Genomic DNA, 22,492 nt, shown 5'->3' with positions numbered 1-22,492 from the left:
CGAGATGTCCTTCCTGAAGTTTGCTTAGCATTTCTGACCTGTGACTTTCTGGAATGACATTTCTATCATTTCTCAATAGTATGCCATCTAATATTTTCAGTTCAGTTTGTATACTTTGATATTGAGGACAGTGTCCTTTTGACCAACCATGCTGTGGATGATTGATCACTCTACGTAACGTTACATCCTTCTCTGTTACTTTGCGTATCTGCTTCAGCTTTTGATCTGATGCAGGAAGTGTTTCTTTGTATAACTGTAAATGAGCTTCTATATCATTGATTGATTCCAACGGTAGATTTTCTGTGTTGACAGATCGCGAAAGTGTATCTGCAATTACTAAATCTTTACCAGGAGTATAGATTGGACTGAAATCATATCTCCTTAACTTCACCATCATTCTCTGTAATCTTGGGGTCATATCATTGAGATTTTTATCAATGATATTTACGAGAGGTCGATGGTCAGTTTCAACCGTGAATTTAGGTAGACCTTAGACATAATCATGAAACTTGGATATGCCAGTTACAAGTCCTAAGCATTCTTTTTCTATTTGCGCATATCTTCACTCTGTTACTGTCATGGCTCTTGATGCATATGCAATGGGTATCCAATTGTTGTGGTTGCCGTCCTGGAGTAAGACTGCACCTATGCCTTCTTGACTTGCATCAGTCGAGATTTTTGTGGGCTTCATTAGATAGAAAAAATTCAAGCTTGGAGCTTGAATCGGTTATTTTTTGAGGTCCAGCCATTCTGCGTTATGACGTGGAGTCCACTCAAATTCTTAATCAATTGACGTAGCGCAATAGTTCTGGAAGATAGATTGGAGATGAATTTCCAGAGCAAATTGACAAAACCAAGAAACCTTATTACAGCTTTCTTGCCTTTAGGTCGCTGCATTTTTGTGATGGCTTCTATCTTTTCATCAGGTCGGATACCATTGGCTGTGATGTTATCACCTAGAACTTTTAAGGATGAGGTGGCAAATGTGCAATTTGACTGGTTTAATTTTAAACCATACTGATGTATGCGTTTGAATACTTTCCTGAGTCTAGCAATGTGCTCTTCCTCTATGGTAGACCATATAATGATGTCGCCTACATAGACTCGAACACCATCTATGTTTTTGGTCATTTGCTCCATAATTCAATGAAAAATCTCCGAGGCAGAGATAATCCCGAAGGGAATTCTATTAAAGCAGTACCTTCCAAAAGGCATGTTGAATGTACAGAGGAGCTTGCTTGAGTCGTCAAGCTGCATCTGCCAAAAACCTTGTGATGCGTCCAACTTTGTGAAAATTCACGAATTCGACATTTCAAAAGTAATTTCTTCTCTTTTGGGTATAGGATAATGTTCTCAATGTATGTTCTTGTTGAGATCCTTGGGATCAATGCAAATTCTGATATCACCTGACGGTTCTTTTACACAGACCAAGGAACTAACCCAATCAGTCGGTTGTGTCACCTTGGATATGAAACCTTGATTATGTTATGTTCAACATGTCAGAAACATCAACCATCTCAATGCAAAGAAACGTTACAACAACTTGACATTACTACGTCACCATGGGTGAAAGTAGGTGTAGACTTATTTCATTCATTTGGAAAAGACTACATTCTTGTAATTGATTATTATTCCAATTTTCCGGAAGTAATGAAACTATCTGGTCTTACCTCTACAGCTGTGATCAAAGCATGTAAAGAGATTTTTGCGAGACATGGTATTCTGCGAACATCTTTCTCAGATAATGGTCCGTGCTTTGCGAGCTGGGAGCCGACAGAATTTTCGAAGGCATACAACTTCAATCACAATACTTCAAGTTCTCATTATCCACAATCAAATGGAAAAGTGGAAAAAGGTGTACATATTGTGAAGCAATTGTTGAGTAAAGCAAGAGATTCCCAATCGGATTTCTACTTGGCTTTATTATCCTATCGAACCTCTCCGTTGATTCAGGCTTATCACCAGCACAAATGTTGTACAATCGTGAAATTAGAACAACATTACCTACAATTCATGTTGATGATCCAGGTCAACGAAGTGTTTTGAAGGAAATACATTAGCAACGTGAGAAACAACAATTTTACTATGGCAAACATGCAAAACCCCTGGGGTGAAGTATTCTTTCCTCACAAACCTACAAATTTTAAAAAAATGTTTCGGGTTCTCATCTGGGGCGAAATTCTCCGGTATCGGCGCGATGTCCGCCGACTGGCGCACAAAACGGCGCAAATCAGTCGGGCATCGCGCCGCCCCAAAGGTCCGGAATGCTCCGCATCTTGGGGAGGCCGAGCCCAACCTTAAGGGGCTAGGTCGGCGCCGGACGACATTCCGCCCCGCCAGCTGGAGGGAAAGGCCTTTGGTGCCCCGCCAGCTGGCGCGGAAATGACATCTCCGGGCGGCACATGCGCGTGAGCGTTAGTGGCCGCTGACGGCATTCCCGCGCATGCGCAGTGGAGGAAGTCTCTTCCACCTCCGCCATGGTGGAGACCGTGGCGAAGGCGGAAGGAAAAGAGTGCCCCCATGGCACAGGCCCGCCCACGGATCGGTGGGCCCCGATCGCGGGCCAGGCCACCGTGGGGGCACCCCCCGGGGCCAGATTGCCCCGCGCCCCCCCCCAGGACCCTGGAGCCCGCCCGCGCCACCTTGTCCCACCGGTAAGGTAGGTGGTTTAATCTACGCCGGCGGGACAGGCATTTTAGCAGTGGGACTTCGGCCCATCAGGGCCGGAGAATCGCGGGCGGGGGCCCGCCAACCGGCGCGGCGCGATTCACGGCAGCCCCCGGCGATTCTCCGACCCCTCCCGCCCATCCTAACAAATGTTGGGGTCTGGTCCGGTATCCTAACACCTTGCAGCAAGCAGATGGTTTATGTGTGGAATTGCGTGACCTATTTGTGCTGTGCGAGCCATTGTGATAACAGCATTGTTATCACAAAGGGGCAGCACGGTAGCATTGTGGATAGCACAATTGCTTCACAGCTCCAGGGTCCCAGCTTCGATTCCGTCTTGGGTCACTGTCTGTGCGGAGTCTGCACATCCTCCCCGTGTGGGCGTGGGTTTCCTCCGGGTGCTCCGGTTTCCTCCCACAGTCCAAAGATGTGCAGGTTAAGTGGATTGGCCATGATAAATTGCCCTTAGTGTCCAAAGTTGCCCTTAGTGTTGGGTCGGGTTACTGGGTTATGGGGATAGGGTGGAGGTGTTGACCTTGGGTAGGGTGCTCTTTCCAAGAGCCGGTGCAGACTCGATGGGCCGAATGGCCTCCTTCTGCACTGTAAATTCTATGAAATTCTATGAAATTGTGGAGAGTGCTATTAGCATCTCCCTTTCTGCATTGAGAGTATCTAAGGGTCCTCCAGACACATATTAATGCTGCCTAATAAGCCAATATTTGACTTCTTGGTTCAGTGGATCAACTGTTGTTATTGAAATAATACATTTGGCTCTACATTTCCCTAATGGTATTAACTCTTTTATTTACAGAACACTGAAATCCTCAACACTGCAATTCTAACTGGCAAAACGGTGGCAGTTCCTGTGAAAGTAATTGTGGTGGAAGAGGACAGCACGGTGACGGATGTGTCCGAGTTTGTGGCATGCAAATCATCAGATCAAAATGTATTGAAGGTATGGTGAAAGAACTCCCATCATTCTCCTGTTCAGCTCTGATAATATAACAGTGCAGAATGCAGTCTACACCTTTGTCCCCTTTTGTGAGAGTTTGATGTAAATACAATTAATCACTAGGTTGGGAAAGAATCAGAATGAGATGTCTCTCCTTGTGTCCTAATTCCAAGTGACAGGAAAGCTTTGGTGTGTATTTCAGCAGTCAGGTTTGCATAACATAGCTATGAAGCTATTTTTTTGAATACTGCAAATCATTTTGACATATTTTAAACTCAAACCAGTGTTTGCAATGGCGTTTGAGGGTTTCTGTTCAGCATGTCATGTAGCCTGGCATGTAGCTATTTAATGACGATCCAGAGTTCGGCTGCTTTGAAGATGGTCAAGTGGTGCAGCACATTAGAACGGCAGCAATTTGGAGATCAGGGCTTGCGAGAGAGTCCTTGCACGATAAGCTCCTTATCTGACCCTTGGCACCTATGTCAGCATTGTGCAAGGACAGGGCACTACTCTATCAGGAGGGGGTGAAGCATCCATGAAACTGCTCTCCTGCATCTCTGACAGCTGGAACAGTGGAGGAGGCCTGAGATCTTGTCTCTCATCTGTAACTCTGGCACTGGCACAGAGGTACTTGGAAAGAGGAAGGGTGAAAGCACACCTTTAAAAAACACTTTCACGAGGAGCGGTTACTGGTTTCGGTTCGTACAGCGATACCTCAGTTAAACTCGTACTTAATGCCCCACTTCTGAATTTACAGAAAACAAAGTGTTGACAATTCTCAGGGCTTCCACTAAGAACAGGAGAATCCCATGGAATTTCACCCTGAATAGTTAAGTATTTGTGTAAAGTTATGGGGACTAATTAGCTCACTTAATGTAATCACTGTTTGTATCTCAGAGCAATGCTTTGCAGATGATGGCAGCTCACTCCCCTCCGATTAACTCCGCACCACCAAATAGTGGACCACATAAGAAGCCGTTTAGCAGCCAGCTTAACTGCTTATCCATAATGCGGAATGATATACCAACATGCACTTTGTGCTGCCGGCTAAAAATGGTTTTCTGGAAGATTCAAAATTAAAGATTCCCCCAAAATTTCTACTTATTACACAAAACAACAGCCCAAACTTTGGTTTCAAACACCAAGCGCCGGGTTTTGGCCACTGAGGTGGATAGCCAGAGGCTGAGGATTTCCCAACTCACCGGACCTACCTCCATAGAAATTACCCTGAAACATGCAATTTCCACTCTAGGGGGCAGCTGAGGGGTTAATAATCAATTGGTTTCGATTATTTTAGGCCTTCGAGCTCACACCCCTCATCTGCCCTCCATCTACCCCTCCCCCCATGCCAGCTTAGTGGCAACTCACCCAGTATCCACCATGGGCAGATCACAGGAAACATGTGGAGATGAAAAAAAACCTTCCTAAATTCTAATACAATTCTCACTATACAGACTTGATAGTGATAAAACTCCCATTAATGAAATGATTAGAACTTTTAAGTCTCCCCAAGTGATTAATGATTATAAAAAACAAATTTCTGTTCATATACTGAAGTTTTTAATGGTGCCTTTAAAATACCAATCAAACTGTGAACACAGAACCATTTGCTGAGATAATTGTAACTTTCAAAATTCAGCCAAACATTTGTAATGAATAGCCCCTATGGAAATGTCAACAAATAGCTCTCTTGAAACTGCTTAAACAGATCCTGTACCAGCTGGCCTGTTAGTCCATGTAGTTCAGGTGAGGCATTTTTAAATAATTGACAGCTGCAGCAAACTTTTATTACAGTTTAAAGAGTGGAGACTTTAAAAAATCTCAAATCCTGACAGTTAAACAGACCTCATCCGCTGTTCAGGTGTGCTTGCATCTACTCCATCAATTTGTGACTCTCACATTATTGTGTGAATTGCGCCCCACTCCCTTCCCTCCTCTACCCCCATTCCTTTCCCTATACCAGCAACAATTTTATAATTCACAATTGGAGGCAGGAACCCCACATCCAGCACTTTCCAGCCATTTGGAAAGCTGTCTTCTTGACTGTGCAAAACTCCCTTCCCATTCATTTTGAGCATTTTGGGAATTGAGGAAAAAAATAGGATGGAATGTTTCTGACCTTCGGGACCAAAAGCAGGAGGTGACAGCTGGCGCTATTATGGTTTGCTTTGGGGGAAATTTTGTTTTTAACCCTTTTGTCAGCATGTTCCAGGATTGACTAAAATGTACAGAGAAACAAGAAAATTAACTTCAACTTCTTCTGGTTGGGAAATTTCAGAAAATGAGCTTTTTGCCAGTGATTCAACAGAAAATGAAGTTTTTACCAATGATTATTGTTCCCCTTGTTGAAAGAAAAGACGTGAAACACATAGAAATAGATTTTCCTGTAATATCAGGCAGTAGTAAGCAGTGCGACATTATGATCCAGTGCCTAAAAGACTGCTAGTGATCCCACGGTGTTCAATAGCTGCTCTTAAGTGGAAAAACATTCACTTTGAAACACATTTTTACACTCCACATGAAACACATTTCGTTTTGCAGCCGGTTGTGAGCCGGTTGTGAGATAATTGTTCTGTTCATTAAAGGGAAACAGTTCAATCACCAGCAACCTGTCACTCAATGCTGAAATCAAAGCACATGCTGCAAAAGCTGCAGCTGCTATGTCTAAACTGAGTACCAGAGTGGGACAGCAGCAACCTGACTGAGAACACAAAACAAATCTACCAAGCCTGCACCCTCTGTATACTCAGTGCGACCTGGACAACAAAAGCGAGGCAGAAGAAAAGGCTGAACAGCCTCCACCATCAATATGTCAAACATATCCTCAGCATCACTTGGCAGGATTAGGTAGCAAACTCAGAGGTTCAGAAGTATGCTAATTCTGTCAGCGTACACACATTGCTGAGCCAATGATGTCTACGCTGGCTCGGCCACATTCATCGGGTGGATGATGGCCATAAACCCAAACATCATCTGCATGGTGAACTGGCCACTGGTCATGACCTCCTGGGCGTCCATACCTCTGTACAAGGACATCTGTAAGCTTCCACCCTAAAATCATTAAAGAAGCCATCCCCTATGGACATGGACTCCGTATACACAGGATCTGCTCAGACATAACAGATATCTACAGAAACTGAAAGATGCCCTCGTAAGAAAAGGATATGGCGCTCGATTCATTGGTATAAATGACAGCAATAGAAAAAGTTTAAACATTTAAACATCTGGAGCTCACACTAGGCTGGTCTCTAAGTACTGTGCAATGCAGATCAGCTGTGACTATATTGTATAGTGTTTGGTGGAACAGGCTTTAGTGGTTAGCCTCCTCCGGTTCCCAATTATCCTGTGTTTCTACTGTGGTCCCACTTCACATCCCGATTGTTTATGTGAGGAATAAGCATGAAAAGCCATGCAGATCATTTGGCTATTGCATGCACAGTTCAACTCCGCTATCACTCCCAGTTTAAAAGACCAGCTATATATCATGAATGAATATTTTTCTTAAATATAGAGCCATTCTTATCATTTGAAATACGATGGATCCCCCATGTACTTATCTCCACCCAAAGTCCAATATTGACTGCCAAGGTTACCGAAATACTCAATATTTATGCCTTGGGCTCATTCAAAAGTGCCACAGGGACATCAGTCAGCCAGCTAGATACAGATGTAATGGGAAGGTGACTGATGCCTTGTTTGCTGGAAAAAGCAATTATATCACATTCCCTTTGGATGACTGACAATAACATGATAGATTCGACTTTACTTTTCCAAACAAAAAGATTGTACAGTGCAAGGCATCAATGAAAACACGTGTGGGTTCTATTGGATTCTGCATGCAATTCATTCAGGAAGCACAGAGCTATTGCTCCGTCAATGTTCAATTCATCTGTGAAAATTGACTCTGGTTCATACAATGCTCAACCCCCAGTCATCAGTCATGACACTTCTATTTCAAAGCATTCCATTGTGATTCCATTATTTGACTCATGAAGTAAAGGGCAGTCTTGGCTCCTACAAGGCCTGTTGTGCCCTGATGCAGGAAAGCCGCAGGCATCAGTCAATGACAGGTACAGTAAGGTGCATGTAGCTTCCGGGATCATTAGTGAACAGAACAAAAGCTATTGAAGCAAGGTCCATGTCGCTTGATCCATGACTCCGGGATCAATGTGGTCTGCCTCACAACGCTGTGAACCGATAGGCATGCACAACCTCTAGAGAAGGACAACCAATCACAGCTAGAGGATAAAGAGAGAGAGCCAGAGGAGGAAGATAATCCTGTTGCAGTCTCTGTTCAGGCAGATAGAACCGTATACCACAACATGACTTTCCTCTCAGTCCTCCGTGCATCCGTTATCTCAGAAGACCTGTTGCCACCTCCACCATTCATCATCAGAGGCACTGCCTGTAAATAAACCACCAAGTGTCCCATTGCAGGTACCGATGATCCATTATTTAACACCATACCAGAAATCTTCTCTGGACAAAGTTTACCCTGCGTGTTTTAATGCAATTTATCATCAAGGAAGAAATAGCGAGGCATCTGGATGCAAATTGTCCCATTGGGCAGACGCAGCATGGGTTCATAAAGGGCAGGTTGTGCCTAACTAATTTTGTGGATTTTTTTGAGGACATTACCAGTGCGGTAGAGCCAATGGATGTGGTATATCTGGATTTCCAGAAAGCCTTTGACAAGGTGCCACACAAAATGTTGCTGCATAAGGTAAAGATGCATGGCATTAAGGGTAAAGTAGTAGCATGGATAGAGGATTGGTTAATTAATAGAAAGCAAAGAGTGGGGATTAATGGGTGTTTCTCTGGTTGGCAATCAATAGCTAGTGGTGTCCCTCAGGGATCAGTGTTGGGCCCACAATTGTTCACAATTTACATAGATGATTTGGAGTTGGGGACCAAGGGCAATGTGTCCAAGTTTGAAGGCAACACTAAGATGAGTGGTAAAGCATAAAGTGCAGAGGATACTGGAAGTCTGCAGAGGGATTTGGATAGGTTAAGTGAATGGGCTAGGGTCTGGCAGATGGAATACAATGTTGACAAATGTGAGGTTATCCATTTTGGTAGGAATAACAGCAAAAGGGATTATTATTTAAATGATAAAATATTAAAACATACTGCTGTGCAGAGTGACCTGGGTGTGCTAGTGCATGAGTTGCAAAAAGTTGGTTTACAGGTGCAACAGGTGATTGATTAAGAAGGCAAATGGAATTTTGTCCTTCATTTGCCAGAGGGATGGAGTTTAAGACTAGGGAGGTTATGCTGCAACTGTTTAAGGTGTTAGTGAGGCCACACCTGGAGTATTGTGTTCAGTTTTGGTCTCCTTACCTGAGAAAGGACGTACTGGTGCTGGAGGGTGTGCAGAGGAGATTCACTAGGTTAATCCCAGAGCTGAAGGGATTGGATTACGAGGAGAGGTTGAGTAGACTGGGACTGTACTCGTTGGAATTTAGAAGGATGAGGGGGGATCTTATAGAAACATATAAAATTATGAAGGGAATAAATAGGATAGATACGGGCAGGTTGTTTCCACTGGCGGGTGAAATCAGAACTAGGGGGCATAGCCTCATAATAAGGGGAAGTAGATTTATGACTGAGTTTAGGAGGAACTTCTTCACCCAAAGGGTTGTGAATCTATGGAATTCTTCGCCCAGTGAAGCAGTTGAGGCTTCTTCATGAAAATGTTTTTAGATAGAGATAGATAGTTTTATGAAGAATAAAGGGATTAAGGGTTATGGTGTTCGGGCCGGAAAATGGAGCTGAGTCCACAAAAGATCAGCCATGATTACATTGAATGGCGGAGCAGGCTCGAGGGGCCAGATGGCCTACTTCTGCTTCTAGTTCTTATGTTCTTATAACAATAATGTTTGTCCATGTGAATGAAATGCTGGCAGAGATTCGAGAGAACGCCTGCTTCTCTGTGCGTACATAAGTTCTTTGCTGCAGGCTCTAGCCCCTACCGCACTTCTTCTATCTGCTCTCCTCTTGGTAAGTATCAGAGTGCTGTTTCCATGGCTGCTGCTCTACTTTCTTGTTCTGGGTCATTGAATGGCCCAGTTACTGGTCCTGCCACACCCGGGACAGTTTTAGAAATCATGACTAACTTTGACGTGTATGTTACATCAGAAAACATCAGATGCTGAGTACTTAATTGTATACTTTGGTGCCAGTGACAGAGTAGAATGAGAAAGAAGAGCAAGAGAAAGAGAATATCAACCTTGGCAGAAGGCTTTCAATTGCACCAGCCACAATTTCCCCCTTACCTGGTTGGCCAGCAATGTGGAGAGGGATCGCCTCAAAGTCACTCCATGCTTTTCAAGTTCTCTACTCATGATTGATGTGTCATAATATTTGTGATCTCTTCTAGCAAACAGGCAAAGACCTTCAATTTGCCAGGAGGATGTACAATCAGACTTAACCGTAATTGTGCAGCTTGTAGTGGGTGTGATTACATGTGAATGCAGCTATATTCAGATTCAAGGATTTGTTTCGGGTAAATTCCTTTCAGGATCTGATGGAATGGGTGGAAGAATAAATTGTTTGCGTAATAAATTGTGAACTCTTCTGTCTAAAGACCATACATGCTAATCCTTCAAAGCACTGTGCATTAGTATGAGGAGGAGGAAGCCCAAGTGCCATGCTTAGTTTGAGCAGCTAAATAACATATAGTAAGGATGGGTGGTCCCAGTGATAGGATCCATAGAATCACTACAGTTCAGAAGGAGGCCATTCGGCTCATCGAGTCATCACTGACTCTCAGAGGTTACTGAGGCCCATCCCCCATGCTATCCCTGTAACGCTGCGCATTGATCATGGCCAATCCACCTAACCTGCACATCTTGCGACACATGGGGGAAATTTGGGGTGGTCAATCCACCTAACCTCTGCATCTTTTGACTCTGCGAGGAAACTGGAACACCCGGAGGAAACCCGCGCAGAAACTCCACACAGTCACCGAAAGCCAGAATTGAATCCGGATCCCTGGTGCTGTAAGGCAGCAGTACTAACCACTATGCCACCGTGCCACCAGGAGATCATATTGGTTACTCCTACCACCTAGGTTTGGACATCCACTCTGGATGTCAATGACCCAAAACTCGAGACCTTGCCTAAAGTAACTGCACTTTATTATTTTATTTCTGTTACAGTTTAATGATACTGACAGCAGTATGTACTCACCCCATGCTTTGGTTGCCTGGTTTCCCTGAGAAATAGACAGGATCAGGTCCTCACGCCGTCCTTATCCGCTCGCTGTTCAATATCCCCCTTCCTTGTCAGGGTGCAGCGATGGTCTCGACCTTAAATATCACTGTGCTTAAATAGGCCTTTGCTCCCCGCCCCGCTACTTACACACTTTCTTATTGTCTCATTTCCCTGATAGCAACAGTCCATGGTGGCTCATTTTCACCCTCGAAATCTCCCCCCAGAGCAGGAAAGTCCTGACAGCATGTTTGGCCAAACTTCTTGCTTGCTTCAGTGATGTCTGTCTGTTCCAGTGTACGTGCAGTTTCGCCGAGCAGAAGGAGCACACATCCCCCACCTGTCCCCGGTTACACCTGTCGTGTTATTCACTCTGGGGTAACACGGACTGCAACAATTTGCAGATGAACTGTAAAGCAGACACCAAACATAGGCGTTGGCTCAATACGATTTATTGAACTTCTGTAACAATGCACACAGCTGGCTGTGGGTTGACACTCTACTACTTTAAGTGTACTAACTCTAGCTTACTAGACCAGGCTAGCTCTGATCCACGTGCAGAAGGAGCTGACTGATATATACACCCTGACTGTCACTACAGTTGTCACCAGTGGAAAGAGGCAGAGTGCTGATGCCTCGTGTGTTTTATAGTTGGAAGCCCCCCTCTGGTCTTCTGTCCTGTATGTTGATTGGCTAACCTGGGTGTCTGTCACTGCCTGTTTTTACCTCATGATGTGCATGGGTGCATATTATGACATCCCCCCCTTTTTAAAAAAAAAATGTGTTGGTTGCTTAGAGCATATACAACATATTTACAGGTATAACTATTTACAGCAAATGGTGAGTGATGCTCGATCAATAACTCCAGAAGCGAGATTGGAGACAATTGAAGGTTTTATTACACTAGATGTTTCCCCCAGCAGCGCAGGTACAGAAGACAGCTGCTGGGGAGACACGGACTCTTATACTCCGCCTTACTGGGCGGAACCAGCAGGCAGGCTTAACCAATGAAAACAGTACCTCCTACACCAATGGTCTTACAGCATTACAGGGTACCGTAATACCTCTAATACCGACTACCACAGTGAGTGAATGCATATGTACATGTTAGGTGTCTAGCGTGCAGATACAGAACAATATGTACAAAGGAAATATTTATCAGTCCAATCTCTGGGGCTGCCGTCGGATCCTTGTCGACCGCCTGAGTGGTGGAGGTGGGGACGACGGCGCCTTGACAGGCAGGATTGCAGCCAGATTGGTGGCCTCGTGGAGCGAGGTGTCCGGAAAAGGCATAACGACAGCTGGGAACGTGAGATCCGGTGGTGGGCAGGCAGGTTTGCGTAGTGCCCTTCTGTTGTGCCTGACAATGGATCCATCAGCCATACGAACCACGAACGACCTGGGAGCAGCCTGTCGAACAACAACAACTGGAGCTGACCAGCCTCCACCAGGCAACTTGATGTGAACAGCATCGTCCGGAGAGAGCACAGGCAAATCAGTAGCATGAGCATCGTATGTCAGCTTTTGCCGATGTCGAGTTGCTGTACCTTTTGCAGCACCGGGAGGTGATCCAGGTCTGGTAAATGAATGGACGGAACAGTCGTTCGCAGGTCACGATTCATAAGGAGTTGTGCCGGAGACATACCGGTGGACAGACGGTTTGGCCTGTATGCCAGGAGCGCAAGGTTAAAGTCCGAAGCTGAGTCCGCAGCCTTGCAGAGCAGTTGCTTCACGATATGGACCACTTTATCGACCTTCCCGTTAGATTGCGGGTAATGTGGGCTCGAGGTAATGCGCTTGAACTGGTAGAGCTTCGCGAAGTTGGACCACTCTTGGCTGTAGAAGCAGGGACCATTGTCGCTCATGACCGTGAGCTTATACCATGCCGGACAAATGTCTCCTTGCAGGCCTTGATGACAGTCCTTGATGTGAGATCGGACAGTTTCACCACTTCGGGGTAACTCGAAAAGTAGTCAATTATAAGCATGTAGTCATGCCCATTGGCATGAGAAAGGTTGATTACAACCTTAGACTACGGAGAGGTCACAATCTCATGTTGCTGGAGTGTTTCTTTGGGCTGAGCAGGCTGGAAACACTGGCAAGTCGCACAATTGAGCACCATGTTGGATATGTCCTCATTGATGCCAGGCCAATAGACAGCCTGCCGGGCCCTGCGCCTGCATTTCTCGATATCGAGGTGTCCCTCATGGGTCTGTTTGAACACTAAGCTCTGGAGGCTGCGAGGAATAACAATACAACCCAGCTTGAGGAGGATCCCCTCGACAACTGTTAGGTCATCCTTGACATTAAAGAACTGGGGGCATTGTCCTTTCTGCCAACCATTTGCAAGGTGATGTATGACCCGCTGCAGAAGAGGGTCCTTAGCAGTCTCTTCTCGAATGTTGACGACTCGTTCGTCTGAGGCCGGGAGGTTGCTGGCACACAGTTCTACCTGTGCCTCAATTTGGGGGATGAAGTCGACCTGTTCACAGGGCGAGGTGATGGCGCAAGACAGGGCATCCGCAATGATTAGCTCGTTGCCCGGTGTGTAAACCAATTCGAAATTATACCTGCAGAGTCGAAGGAGAATGCGCTGAAGCCTGGGCGTCATGTCATTCAAGTCCTTGTGAATGATATGGACTAGGGGTCTGTGGTCAGTCTCTACTGTGAAGGTTGGTAGACCGTAGACGCAATCATGGAACTTTACAATACCGGTGAGGAAGCCCAGGCACTCTTTTTCTATCTGAGCATACCTCTGCTCAGTGGGAGTCATGGTCCTGGACGCATAGGCCACTGGAGCCCAGGACAAGGAGTCATCCTTCTGGAAGAGCACCGCACCAATGCCGTCCTGGCTGGCGTCGGTGGAGATTTTTGTCTCCCGCTCTGGGTCAAAAAACGCTAGTACCGGAGCAGTGGTGAGCTTTGCCTTTAACTCGAGCCACTCTGCTTGATGTGAGGGTAGCCATTGGAATGCAGTGGACTTCTTCACCAGATGCCTGAGAGCCGTGGTATGTGATGCGAGGTTGGGAATGAATTTTCCGAAGAAGTTAACCATACCCAGGAAGCGGAGTACCGCCTTTTTGTCTTCTGGGGTCTTCATGGTGTTGATGGCCTTGACTTTGTCTGAGTCCGGTTGCACGCCCTGCTGGGATATTTGATCGCCCAAGAACTTGATTGATGACATGCCAAAGGAGCATTTGGCCTTGTTCAACTTGAGGCCGTTGGCATGTATGCGTCTAAAGACTTGTTGGAGATGAAATATGTGTTCCTCTGGGGTCGTGGACCATATAATGACATCATCAACATAAACCCGCACACCCTTAATGCCCACCAGCATCTGTTCCATGATCCTGTGAAAGATTTCAGAGGCTGAAACAATACCAAACGGCATGCGGTTGTAACAGTACCTTCCGAAAGGTGTATTAAACGTGCAGAGCTTCCTGCTGTACTTGTCCAGTTGTATCTGTCAGAAGCCACGCGATGCATCTAGCTTCGTGAAGAATTTGGCAAGTGCCATCTCACTGCTTAGCTCCTCCCGCTTCGGGATCAGGTAGTGTTCCCGCATTATGTTTCGGTTAAGATCCTTGGGATCTATACATATGCGCAGTTCTCCAGAGGGCTTCTTCACACAGACCATTAAGCTGACCCAGTCAGTCGGTTACGTCACTTTAGAGATTATACCCTGGTCTTGGAGCTCCTGCAGCTGCGCCTTTAAACGGTCCTTCAGAGGAGCCGGCACCCGGTGCATGGATCACAGGCGTGGCATCAGGCCTGAGTAAGATTTTGTAGCGGTACGGCATGTTCAGATGTACCCACTGAACACATCCGGGTATTGTGACAGGATTTCGTCAATGTCAGCCTGATGATTTATATTGGCAGAGGACATGGCATGTACGCGCTGGACGAGATTGAGTAGGTTGCATGCATGGGCACCAAGCAGGGAAGCCTTGTCAGGCTTGACGATTTCGAATCGCAGTGTGGCTTTGATGGCCTTGTTGGAGACATGCAGGTGACAAGACCCAAACGCAATAATAGCATTGCCATTATAATCAAGCAGCTGGCAGGCCGGCAGAAGAATTTTTGGCTGCCTTTGGATGCGAGCAAGATCTGCTTGAGAGATGAGATTGGCTGAAGCACCAGTGTCCAGCTTGAACCGGATGCTGCATTGGTTGACAAGTACGACGGCACGCCATTCGTCCGCAGAATCCACGTTGAGGATGGGTAGGCGTGTTACTGAATTTGAGGAAGCCTTGTCATACGTGGTAATGATGCCTACATGATATGGGGACTCCAGGCAGTCGTCCTCTGGATCCGTGGTGTTATCAGGTTCCGAATCCAGCAGCCCTTGCTGCACACTTCGAACGCATTTGCGTTGGAACTGGGATTGCTGGCCCACGGTTGGAGGTGCAGACCTGCACAAGGCTGCATAATGGCCAGGCTTCCCACAATTTAAACATCGCCTGCCTCTTGCAGGGCATTGCCGCTTTAAGTGGGCGGTGCTGCAGTTCGGGCACGTCATGACGTTGCCGTCGTAACGCTCCGTGCGTCGTCGCACATGCACAGTGCAGTTAGCCACCTCTCGAACCTGCGCAGTGTGGTCTTCGGCTGCTTCGTTCTCCCATCCGTGGTGCGCATGCATGGGACCTCGGGAAAAGCGCGCAAAATGGCCACCTTCACCGATGCTAAGGCACCGCATTCGGGCGATGGCCTGTACACTCTCTGCCTCATGGGAGGCAAATTGGTCCTGTTCTGCCGATTTAAGGCGGGAGTAGCGACTTTTCACTTGTTCGTGCACTTTACACGTCTCGATGGCTACTGGCAGGGTCATGTTTTTTATTTTTAGGAGCTGCTCCCGCAGGGCGTCGGAGTGGACCCCAAGCACGACCTGATCCCTGATGAGGGAATCAGCGGGGTCACCGTAGTTGCAAGATTGCGCTATTATGCAGAGAAGAGTTAGAAAGGATTGGAAAGGCTCATCCTTACCCTGAAGGCGTTGCTGGAAGACATAGCGCTCAAAGCTCTCGTTCGTTTTGACTTTACAGTGACTGTCGAATTTGTCTAACACGGTCTGGAACTTGGTCTTGTCCTCGCCGTCGGTAAAAGTGAGCAAATTGAAGATTTGGATGGCCTGGTCCCCTGCAGTCGATAGGAGCAGCACGATTTTTCTGGCATCGGACGCATCCTCAAGGCCCGAGGCCTCAATGTAGAGACTGAATTTCTGCTTGAAGACCCGCCAGTTGGCGCTGGGATTTCCGGAGATCCGTAGCTGTGGAGGGGCCTGGATCTTCTCCATGCCGCTGGAAGGCACTTGCTGGTCATCACTGAATTATTCAAGGTAAATTACTTAGATGAAGTAGACTCCTGGTATCATGTTGTGTTATTCACCCTGGGGTAACACGGACTACAACAGGATGCAGATGAACTGTAAAGCATGCACCAAACGTAGGCGTTGGTTCAATACGATTTATTGAACTTCTGTAACAATGCACACAGCTGGCTGTGGGTTGGCACTCTACTACTCTAAGTGTACTAACTCCAGTTTACTAGACCAGGCTAGCTCTAATCCACGTGTAGAAGGTGCTGACTGATATATACACCCTGACTGTCACTACAGTTGTCACCAGTGGAAAGAGGCGGAGTGCTGATGCTTTGTGTGTTTTATAGTTGGAAGCCCCCCTCTGGTGTTCTGTCTGGTGATTGGTTATGTTCTGTCCTGTTTGTTGATTGGCTAACCTGGGTGTCTGTCACTGCCTGTTTTTACCTCATGATGTGCATGGGTGCATATTATGACAACACCAAGCAACCATTACGTAAGGGTGTTTGCAAACTGCCAAATTTCTAGTTATTCAATCATATCCTGAACAAACAGCAATCACAGCTGCATTACATTAAGACATGATTTTTTGACCTTACTTTGAGTTTTAAGCAAACAACTTTGTGCAGTTCTGGAATCCACATTATAGGAGAGATGTGATAGCACTGGAAAGGGTGCAGAGGAGATTTACCAGGATGTTGCCTGGATGGAGAGCTTTAGCTGTGAAGCGAGACTGGATGAACTGGGGTTGTTTTCCTTGGAACAGAAGAGACTGAGGAGGGGACATGATTGAGTTGTAGAAAATTACAAAGGGCATATATATACAGGAAGAAACTTTTCTCTTGGTGGGGAGATCAATTACATGGGGGCATAGATTTAAGGTAAGGGGCAGGAGGTTTAGAGGCGATGTAATGGAAAACCTTTTCACCCAGAGGGTGATGGGAATCTGGAATTCAATGCCTGATAAGAGTGGTGGAGGCAGAGACCCTCATAACATTTAAGTAGTATTTAGATGTGCACTTGAAATGCCCAAGGCATACAAGGCAATGGACCAAGGGCGGGAAAATGGGATTAGAAAAGTTAGGTGGTTGTTTTTGGTAGGTGCAGACACAATGGGCCGAAGGGCCTTTTCTATGCTGTAGACCAGTGTTTTTCAAACATTTTTTTCCGGGGACCCATTTCTAGCAACTGGCCAACCTTCGGGACCCAACCCGGCTGACCTTCGCGACCCAACCCGGTTGACCTTCGTGACCCATGCCGGCCGGCCTTCGCGGCCCATGCCGGCCGACCTTTGTGATCCATCATTTTCTCTTGCCTTGTTTCCTGCTGACAAAAATGGAGGAAATAGTTTTGGGTCCCTTTGGCCCTCGTACACGCTTCCCCAATGGAATCTGTTGGATGGAGGTGAAGCCTTCCGGTGTCGGTAAATATGGTATCTCCATTTGTCCAAAGTTCTGCATTTTTTTCCTGAAAACTTTATCAAATAAACCCCCCCTGAACTTGTAAAAACAAAATCAATAAAATGAATTAAATAGTTGAAAAAAATATAAATAAAATGAATAAAACCCCCCGAACTTGTAAAACAAAAAGCTGCGGCCGTTTAAAAAAAAAAGCGACCACACTGCGCATGCGTGTCCGATCATCGGCGCACATGCGCATAATTTTGTGCATGTGTGCTGATGATCTGACACGCATGCGCAGTGCGGCCGCATTTTTTTTACATGTTCGCAGCCCTTTTGAAGGCCGCTTGCAGCCGGCTGTTCGCACGACCCTCCCGACACCAGCCCGCGACCCACCCGCCCTTCGCGGCCCATAGTTTGACAATGCCTGCTGTAGACTTCTAAGATTCGATGACTTGAACGTTGCATGATTTATGTCATCAAAAAGGTCACAAACTGTGATTAAAAAACAATTGTTGCCTGATCTTTAACTAGTCATCTGTTAACTCATTTGCAGAAGTTAGTCTATGTTAGCATTACAAATAATGTTAAATAATATTTGTAAGCCTAACGTTCCCCTGTATCCAGTAAAGGCTTCCACAATGCAATGACCCTCATATTGTATTCAAACTGAAGCGGCTGCTCACAAACAACAAACCTAGTTCATTGGTTGTCAGCTCTTCAGAGTACAAAACTGTGTTTTGACATTCCAAACAGCCTCTACTGCACTTGCTTCAGAAAACTTTGAGTCTTGGGATGGTGCAGCACTTCTCGTTGCTGCCATTCTTCGAAACATTGCCATCAAAAACATGCTGTCCCTTATGTTGCAACCGCAATCCTCTGAACCCTTCAGAAGCATGAAGATTTGTCTTACCATCAGCGGACTCTTATTGGCCAGACATAATTCTTGTGAAGTGCTTGACTGTTAGGCTGGCCACAGAACGTACGGAAAGTCAGCTCACCCTGAATTCATGCATGTGAAACTCTGGTTGGACGTATTGCTTGAGATTTTTTTTTCACATGAAATGCTCGCCCAGTCAAACAGCCTTCTTTCCATTGCTCAGATTTTTGTAACTAATAATAAATGTTCAAAGATAATGAGAACATTTGCACAATTTTTTTGATGCCACTGTTTTTCTCACAGGCTTTTTAAAACACTGTCCTGGAGATTAACCTTTCATTGTTGGGGAAGACTCCAGGATAATCTTGGAGCATTGGTAAAGCTAGCTCCGTCCCCATTCTGCCAAGTCTGTGCATAAACACAACACTCAGCCCCATCCATATTTGGAGAATGTTATATGAAGCAGTCGGGCTGTCAGAACAGCTGAAAGGTCTGTCAGATCACTAAATCCAATTAAATGAAGCAGTACATATGTCCGATGCCCTCCTGCTGTGAGAGTGAGGATAATGATCCAAATTGCAAATGATCGTTCATTTACTTTTAAGAAAATGAGAAATTCATTGCGGCGCTGGTTCTATTACACTGGAAGGATTTAAAGTCGTGCTTCTGACAAGCTGAAAAGATTAGAGGGATTCTTAAATCTGTCAAAGGCTGTGAACACTATGGTGCGCTGGCCCCTTGTCGCAAGTGCACTTTTCCAGTTTAATTTGCAATGCTTTGTTACTGGAACCCATTCATCTCCAGACTTATCAATGCTGGATCTTGCTGGTTTGGCAAGTACCATGCTTTGTAGATGGCTTGACACAATAAGCTGTGATTACAAATGTACTCCACTTTGTAGCACAGGGTTAGGCTGGGTTTGTGCTGATACCTAACAGGCCTCTTGGCATGACCTCTCGCATGAAGCCAAGTTACATGATTCCAACATAGAATAAAGCATGGTCAAATGATCTGCATTTCCTCCGGGGGGGGGGGGGGGGGGGGGGGAGAGCAGGAATCTTTATCCCATAACTGTACAGCCTGTGGCTATATCAGTGTTCAAAGAAATTAATTTAATCACGCAACACTTTAATTTGTATGTGTGAATAAATTAAACTGCTGCAGTTCGTCGTATCAGATGATTAATATACTGTGCTGGTTATTGTCATGTGTTAGCACAGTTTAATTAATTTAAAGTGACCCAAATTGTGCAAATGGTATTTCTGGAAAATGTAGCTGTCCCTTTGCAATTAGGGAAGGTAGCTTTTCGGAGATTGCAGCTACATGCTACGAGTGGGGATCTGCTCTGAAAGCCTCCGTCATGTAGAAAATACAGTGCTCTAATTGAGCTTGAAAGGGACTGGGGACAAAAGTATCCTGAGCATGCTTTCCTGAAGCTGGTGATGAGATTATACAAGATAATTCCATGATTCCACACTTCTCATGGAGCGTTGCACCCACAGAGAGCACAGACCAGCCAAATTGAAGATGCACTGTTGCAGCCTTTTCTCCAACCAGTCCTGTTTAATCTGCTGGGCTGCATCACTTTTTACGCTGCTGTGGGTGCATACCATTTGTTAAGAATTACCTTCTTGTGTGAAAGCATCTGGAAATGCAGGCAGGGATTTCCTCTTATGTAACTGTATATTTGAAAGTGAGCAGGAGTTGTATTTTGTTTTGGAAAGCTGGGGTGTACTCAGCAGCTTTGCAGCCTGAATATTCTAAGGAGATTTGAAAAGGAAAACGAAGAATGAATAAATGGTGTTGTGATAGAGGTATTAACCATCAGTCTAATTGAATGGCGGATCAAATTTAAAACCTGAATGGTCTATTCTTGTTCCAATGTATTATTTACTCATCATAGATGGGCTTCGCTGACTAGGCCAGCATTTATTGCCCATCCCTAATTATCCTTCAGATGGTGGTGGTGAGCTGCCTTCCTGAACCACTGCAGCCCACGTGTTATAGGTACTCCCATAGTGCTGTTAGGGAGGAAATTCTTGGAATTTTACCTAGTGACAGTGAAGTCACGCCATTATGGTTCTAAGTCAGGATGGTCAGTGGCTTGGAGGGGAACTTCCAAATGTTCCCATGTGTCTGCTGCCCTTGTCCTTCTAGATGGTAGTAGTTGTGGGTTTGAAAGGTGCTCTCTAAAGAGCCTTCGTGAGTTCCTGCATTGCATCTTGTAGATGGTACACGCGGCTGCTACTGTACATCGGTAGTGGGGAGAGTGAATGCTTGTGGATGGGGTGTCAATCAAGCTGGTTGCTTTGTCCTGGATGGTGTCAAGCTCCTTGAGTGTTGTTGGAGCTGCACTCATCCAGGCAAATTAAATCATTCCATTACACTTCTGACGTGTGCCTTGAGATGATGGACAGGCTTGGGGAGTCGGGAGGTGAGTTACCCGCTGCAGGATTCCTAGCCACACTATTTGTATGGATGGTCCATTGGAGTTCCTGGTCAATGGTAAACCCCAGGATCATGATATTGGGATAATTCAGTGATGGTAAAACCATTAAAGGTTAAGGGCTGATGGTTAGATTCTTTGTTTTGGGAGATGGGCATTGCCTGGCACTTGTGTGGCACAAATGGTTATTTGTCACTTGTCAGCCAAAACCTGGATATTGTCCATAAGACCATAAGACATAGGAGCGGAAGTAAGGCCATTCGGCCCATCGAGTCCACTCCACCATTCAATCATGGCTGATTTCAACTCCATTTACCCGCTCTCTCTCCATAGCCCTTAATTCCTCGAGAAATCAAGAATTTATCAACTTCTGTCTTAAAGACACTCAACGTCCCGGCCTCCACCGCCCTCTGTGGCAATGAATTCCACAGACCCACCACTCTCTGGCTGAAGAAATTTCTCCTCATCTCTGTTCTAAAGTGACTCCCTGTTATTCTAAGGCTGTGCACCCGGGTCCTAGTCTCCCCTGCTAATGGAAACAACTTCCCTACGTCCACCCTATCTAAGCCATTCATTATCTTGTAAGTTTCTATTAGATCTCCCCTCAACCTCCTAAACTCCAATGAATATAATCCCAGGATCCTCAGACGTTCATCGTATGTTAGGCCTACCATTCCTGGGACCATCCGTGTGAATCTCCGCTGGACCCGCTCCAGTGCCAGTATGTCCTTCCTGAGCTGTGGGGCCCAAAATTGCTCACAGTATTCTAAATGAGGCCTAACTAATGCTTTATAAAGCTTCAGAAGTATATCCCTGCTTTTATATTCCAAGCCTCTTGAGATAAATGACAACATTGCATTTGCTTTCTTAATTACGGACTCAACCTGCAAGTTTACCTTTAGAGAATCCTGGACTAGGACTCCCAAGTCCCTTTGCACTTCAGCATTATGAATTTTGTCACCGTTTAGAAAATAGTCCATGCCTCTATTCTTTTTTCCAAAGTGCAAGACCTCGCACTTGCCGACGTTGAATTTCATCAGCCATTTCTTGGACCACTCTCCTAAACTGTCTAAATCTTTCTGTAGCCTCCCCACCTCCTCCATACTACCTGCCCCTCCACCTATCTTTGTGTCATCGGCAAACTTAGCCAGAATGCCCCCAGTCCCGTCATCCAGATCGTTAATATATAAAGAGAACAGCTGTGGCCCCAACACTGAACCCTGCGGGACACCACTCGTCACCGGTTGCCATTCCGAAAAAGAACCTTTTATCCCAACTCTCTGCCTTCTGCCTGACAGCCAATCGTCAATCCATGTTAGTACCTTGCCTCGAATACCATGGGCCCTTATTTTACTCAGCAGTCTCCCGTGAGGCACCTTATCAAAGGCCTTTTGGAAGTCAGGATAGATAACATCCATTGGCTCTCCTTGGTCTAACCTATTTGTTATCTCTTCAAAGAACTCTAACAGGTTTGTCAGGCACGACCTCCCCTTACTAAATCCATGCTGACTTGTCCTAGTCCGACCCTGCACTTCCAAGAATTTAGAAATCTCATCCTTAACAATGGATTCTAGAATCTTGCCAACAACCGAGGTTAGGCTAATTGGCCTATAATTTTCCA

The 22,492-nt window shown here is 45.7% G+C and overlaps 1 protein-coding gene across 1 annotated transcript in view; it reads left to right on the top strand.

The window, feature by feature from the left end:
- The window catches only part of LOC140408502 (transmembrane protein 132C-like), a 1,621,914-nt gene that overhangs the window by 1,321,354 nt on the left and 278,068 nt on the right, over positions 1-22,492 (top strand). Inside the window, exon 5 of the mRNA XM_072495783.1 lies at positions 3,479-3,622. Coding sequence (XP_072351884.1) covers positions 3,479-3,622 — 144 coding nt within the window. The remainder of the gene's footprint in view (positions 1-3,478; positions 3,623-22,492) is intronic.

This window comes from Scyliorhinus torazame, chromosome 1, assembly GCF_047496885.1.
Source record: "Scyliorhinus torazame isolate Kashiwa2021f chromosome 1, sScyTor2.1, whole genome shotgun sequence".
In the NCBI taxonomy this organism is placed as follows: domain Eukaryota; kingdom Metazoa; phylum Chordata; class Chondrichthyes; order Carcharhiniformes; family Scyliorhinidae; genus Scyliorhinus; species Scyliorhinus torazame.
Note: the sequence above shows the minus strand (reverse complement) of the source record. Positions and strands in the feature narration are given on the sequence as shown.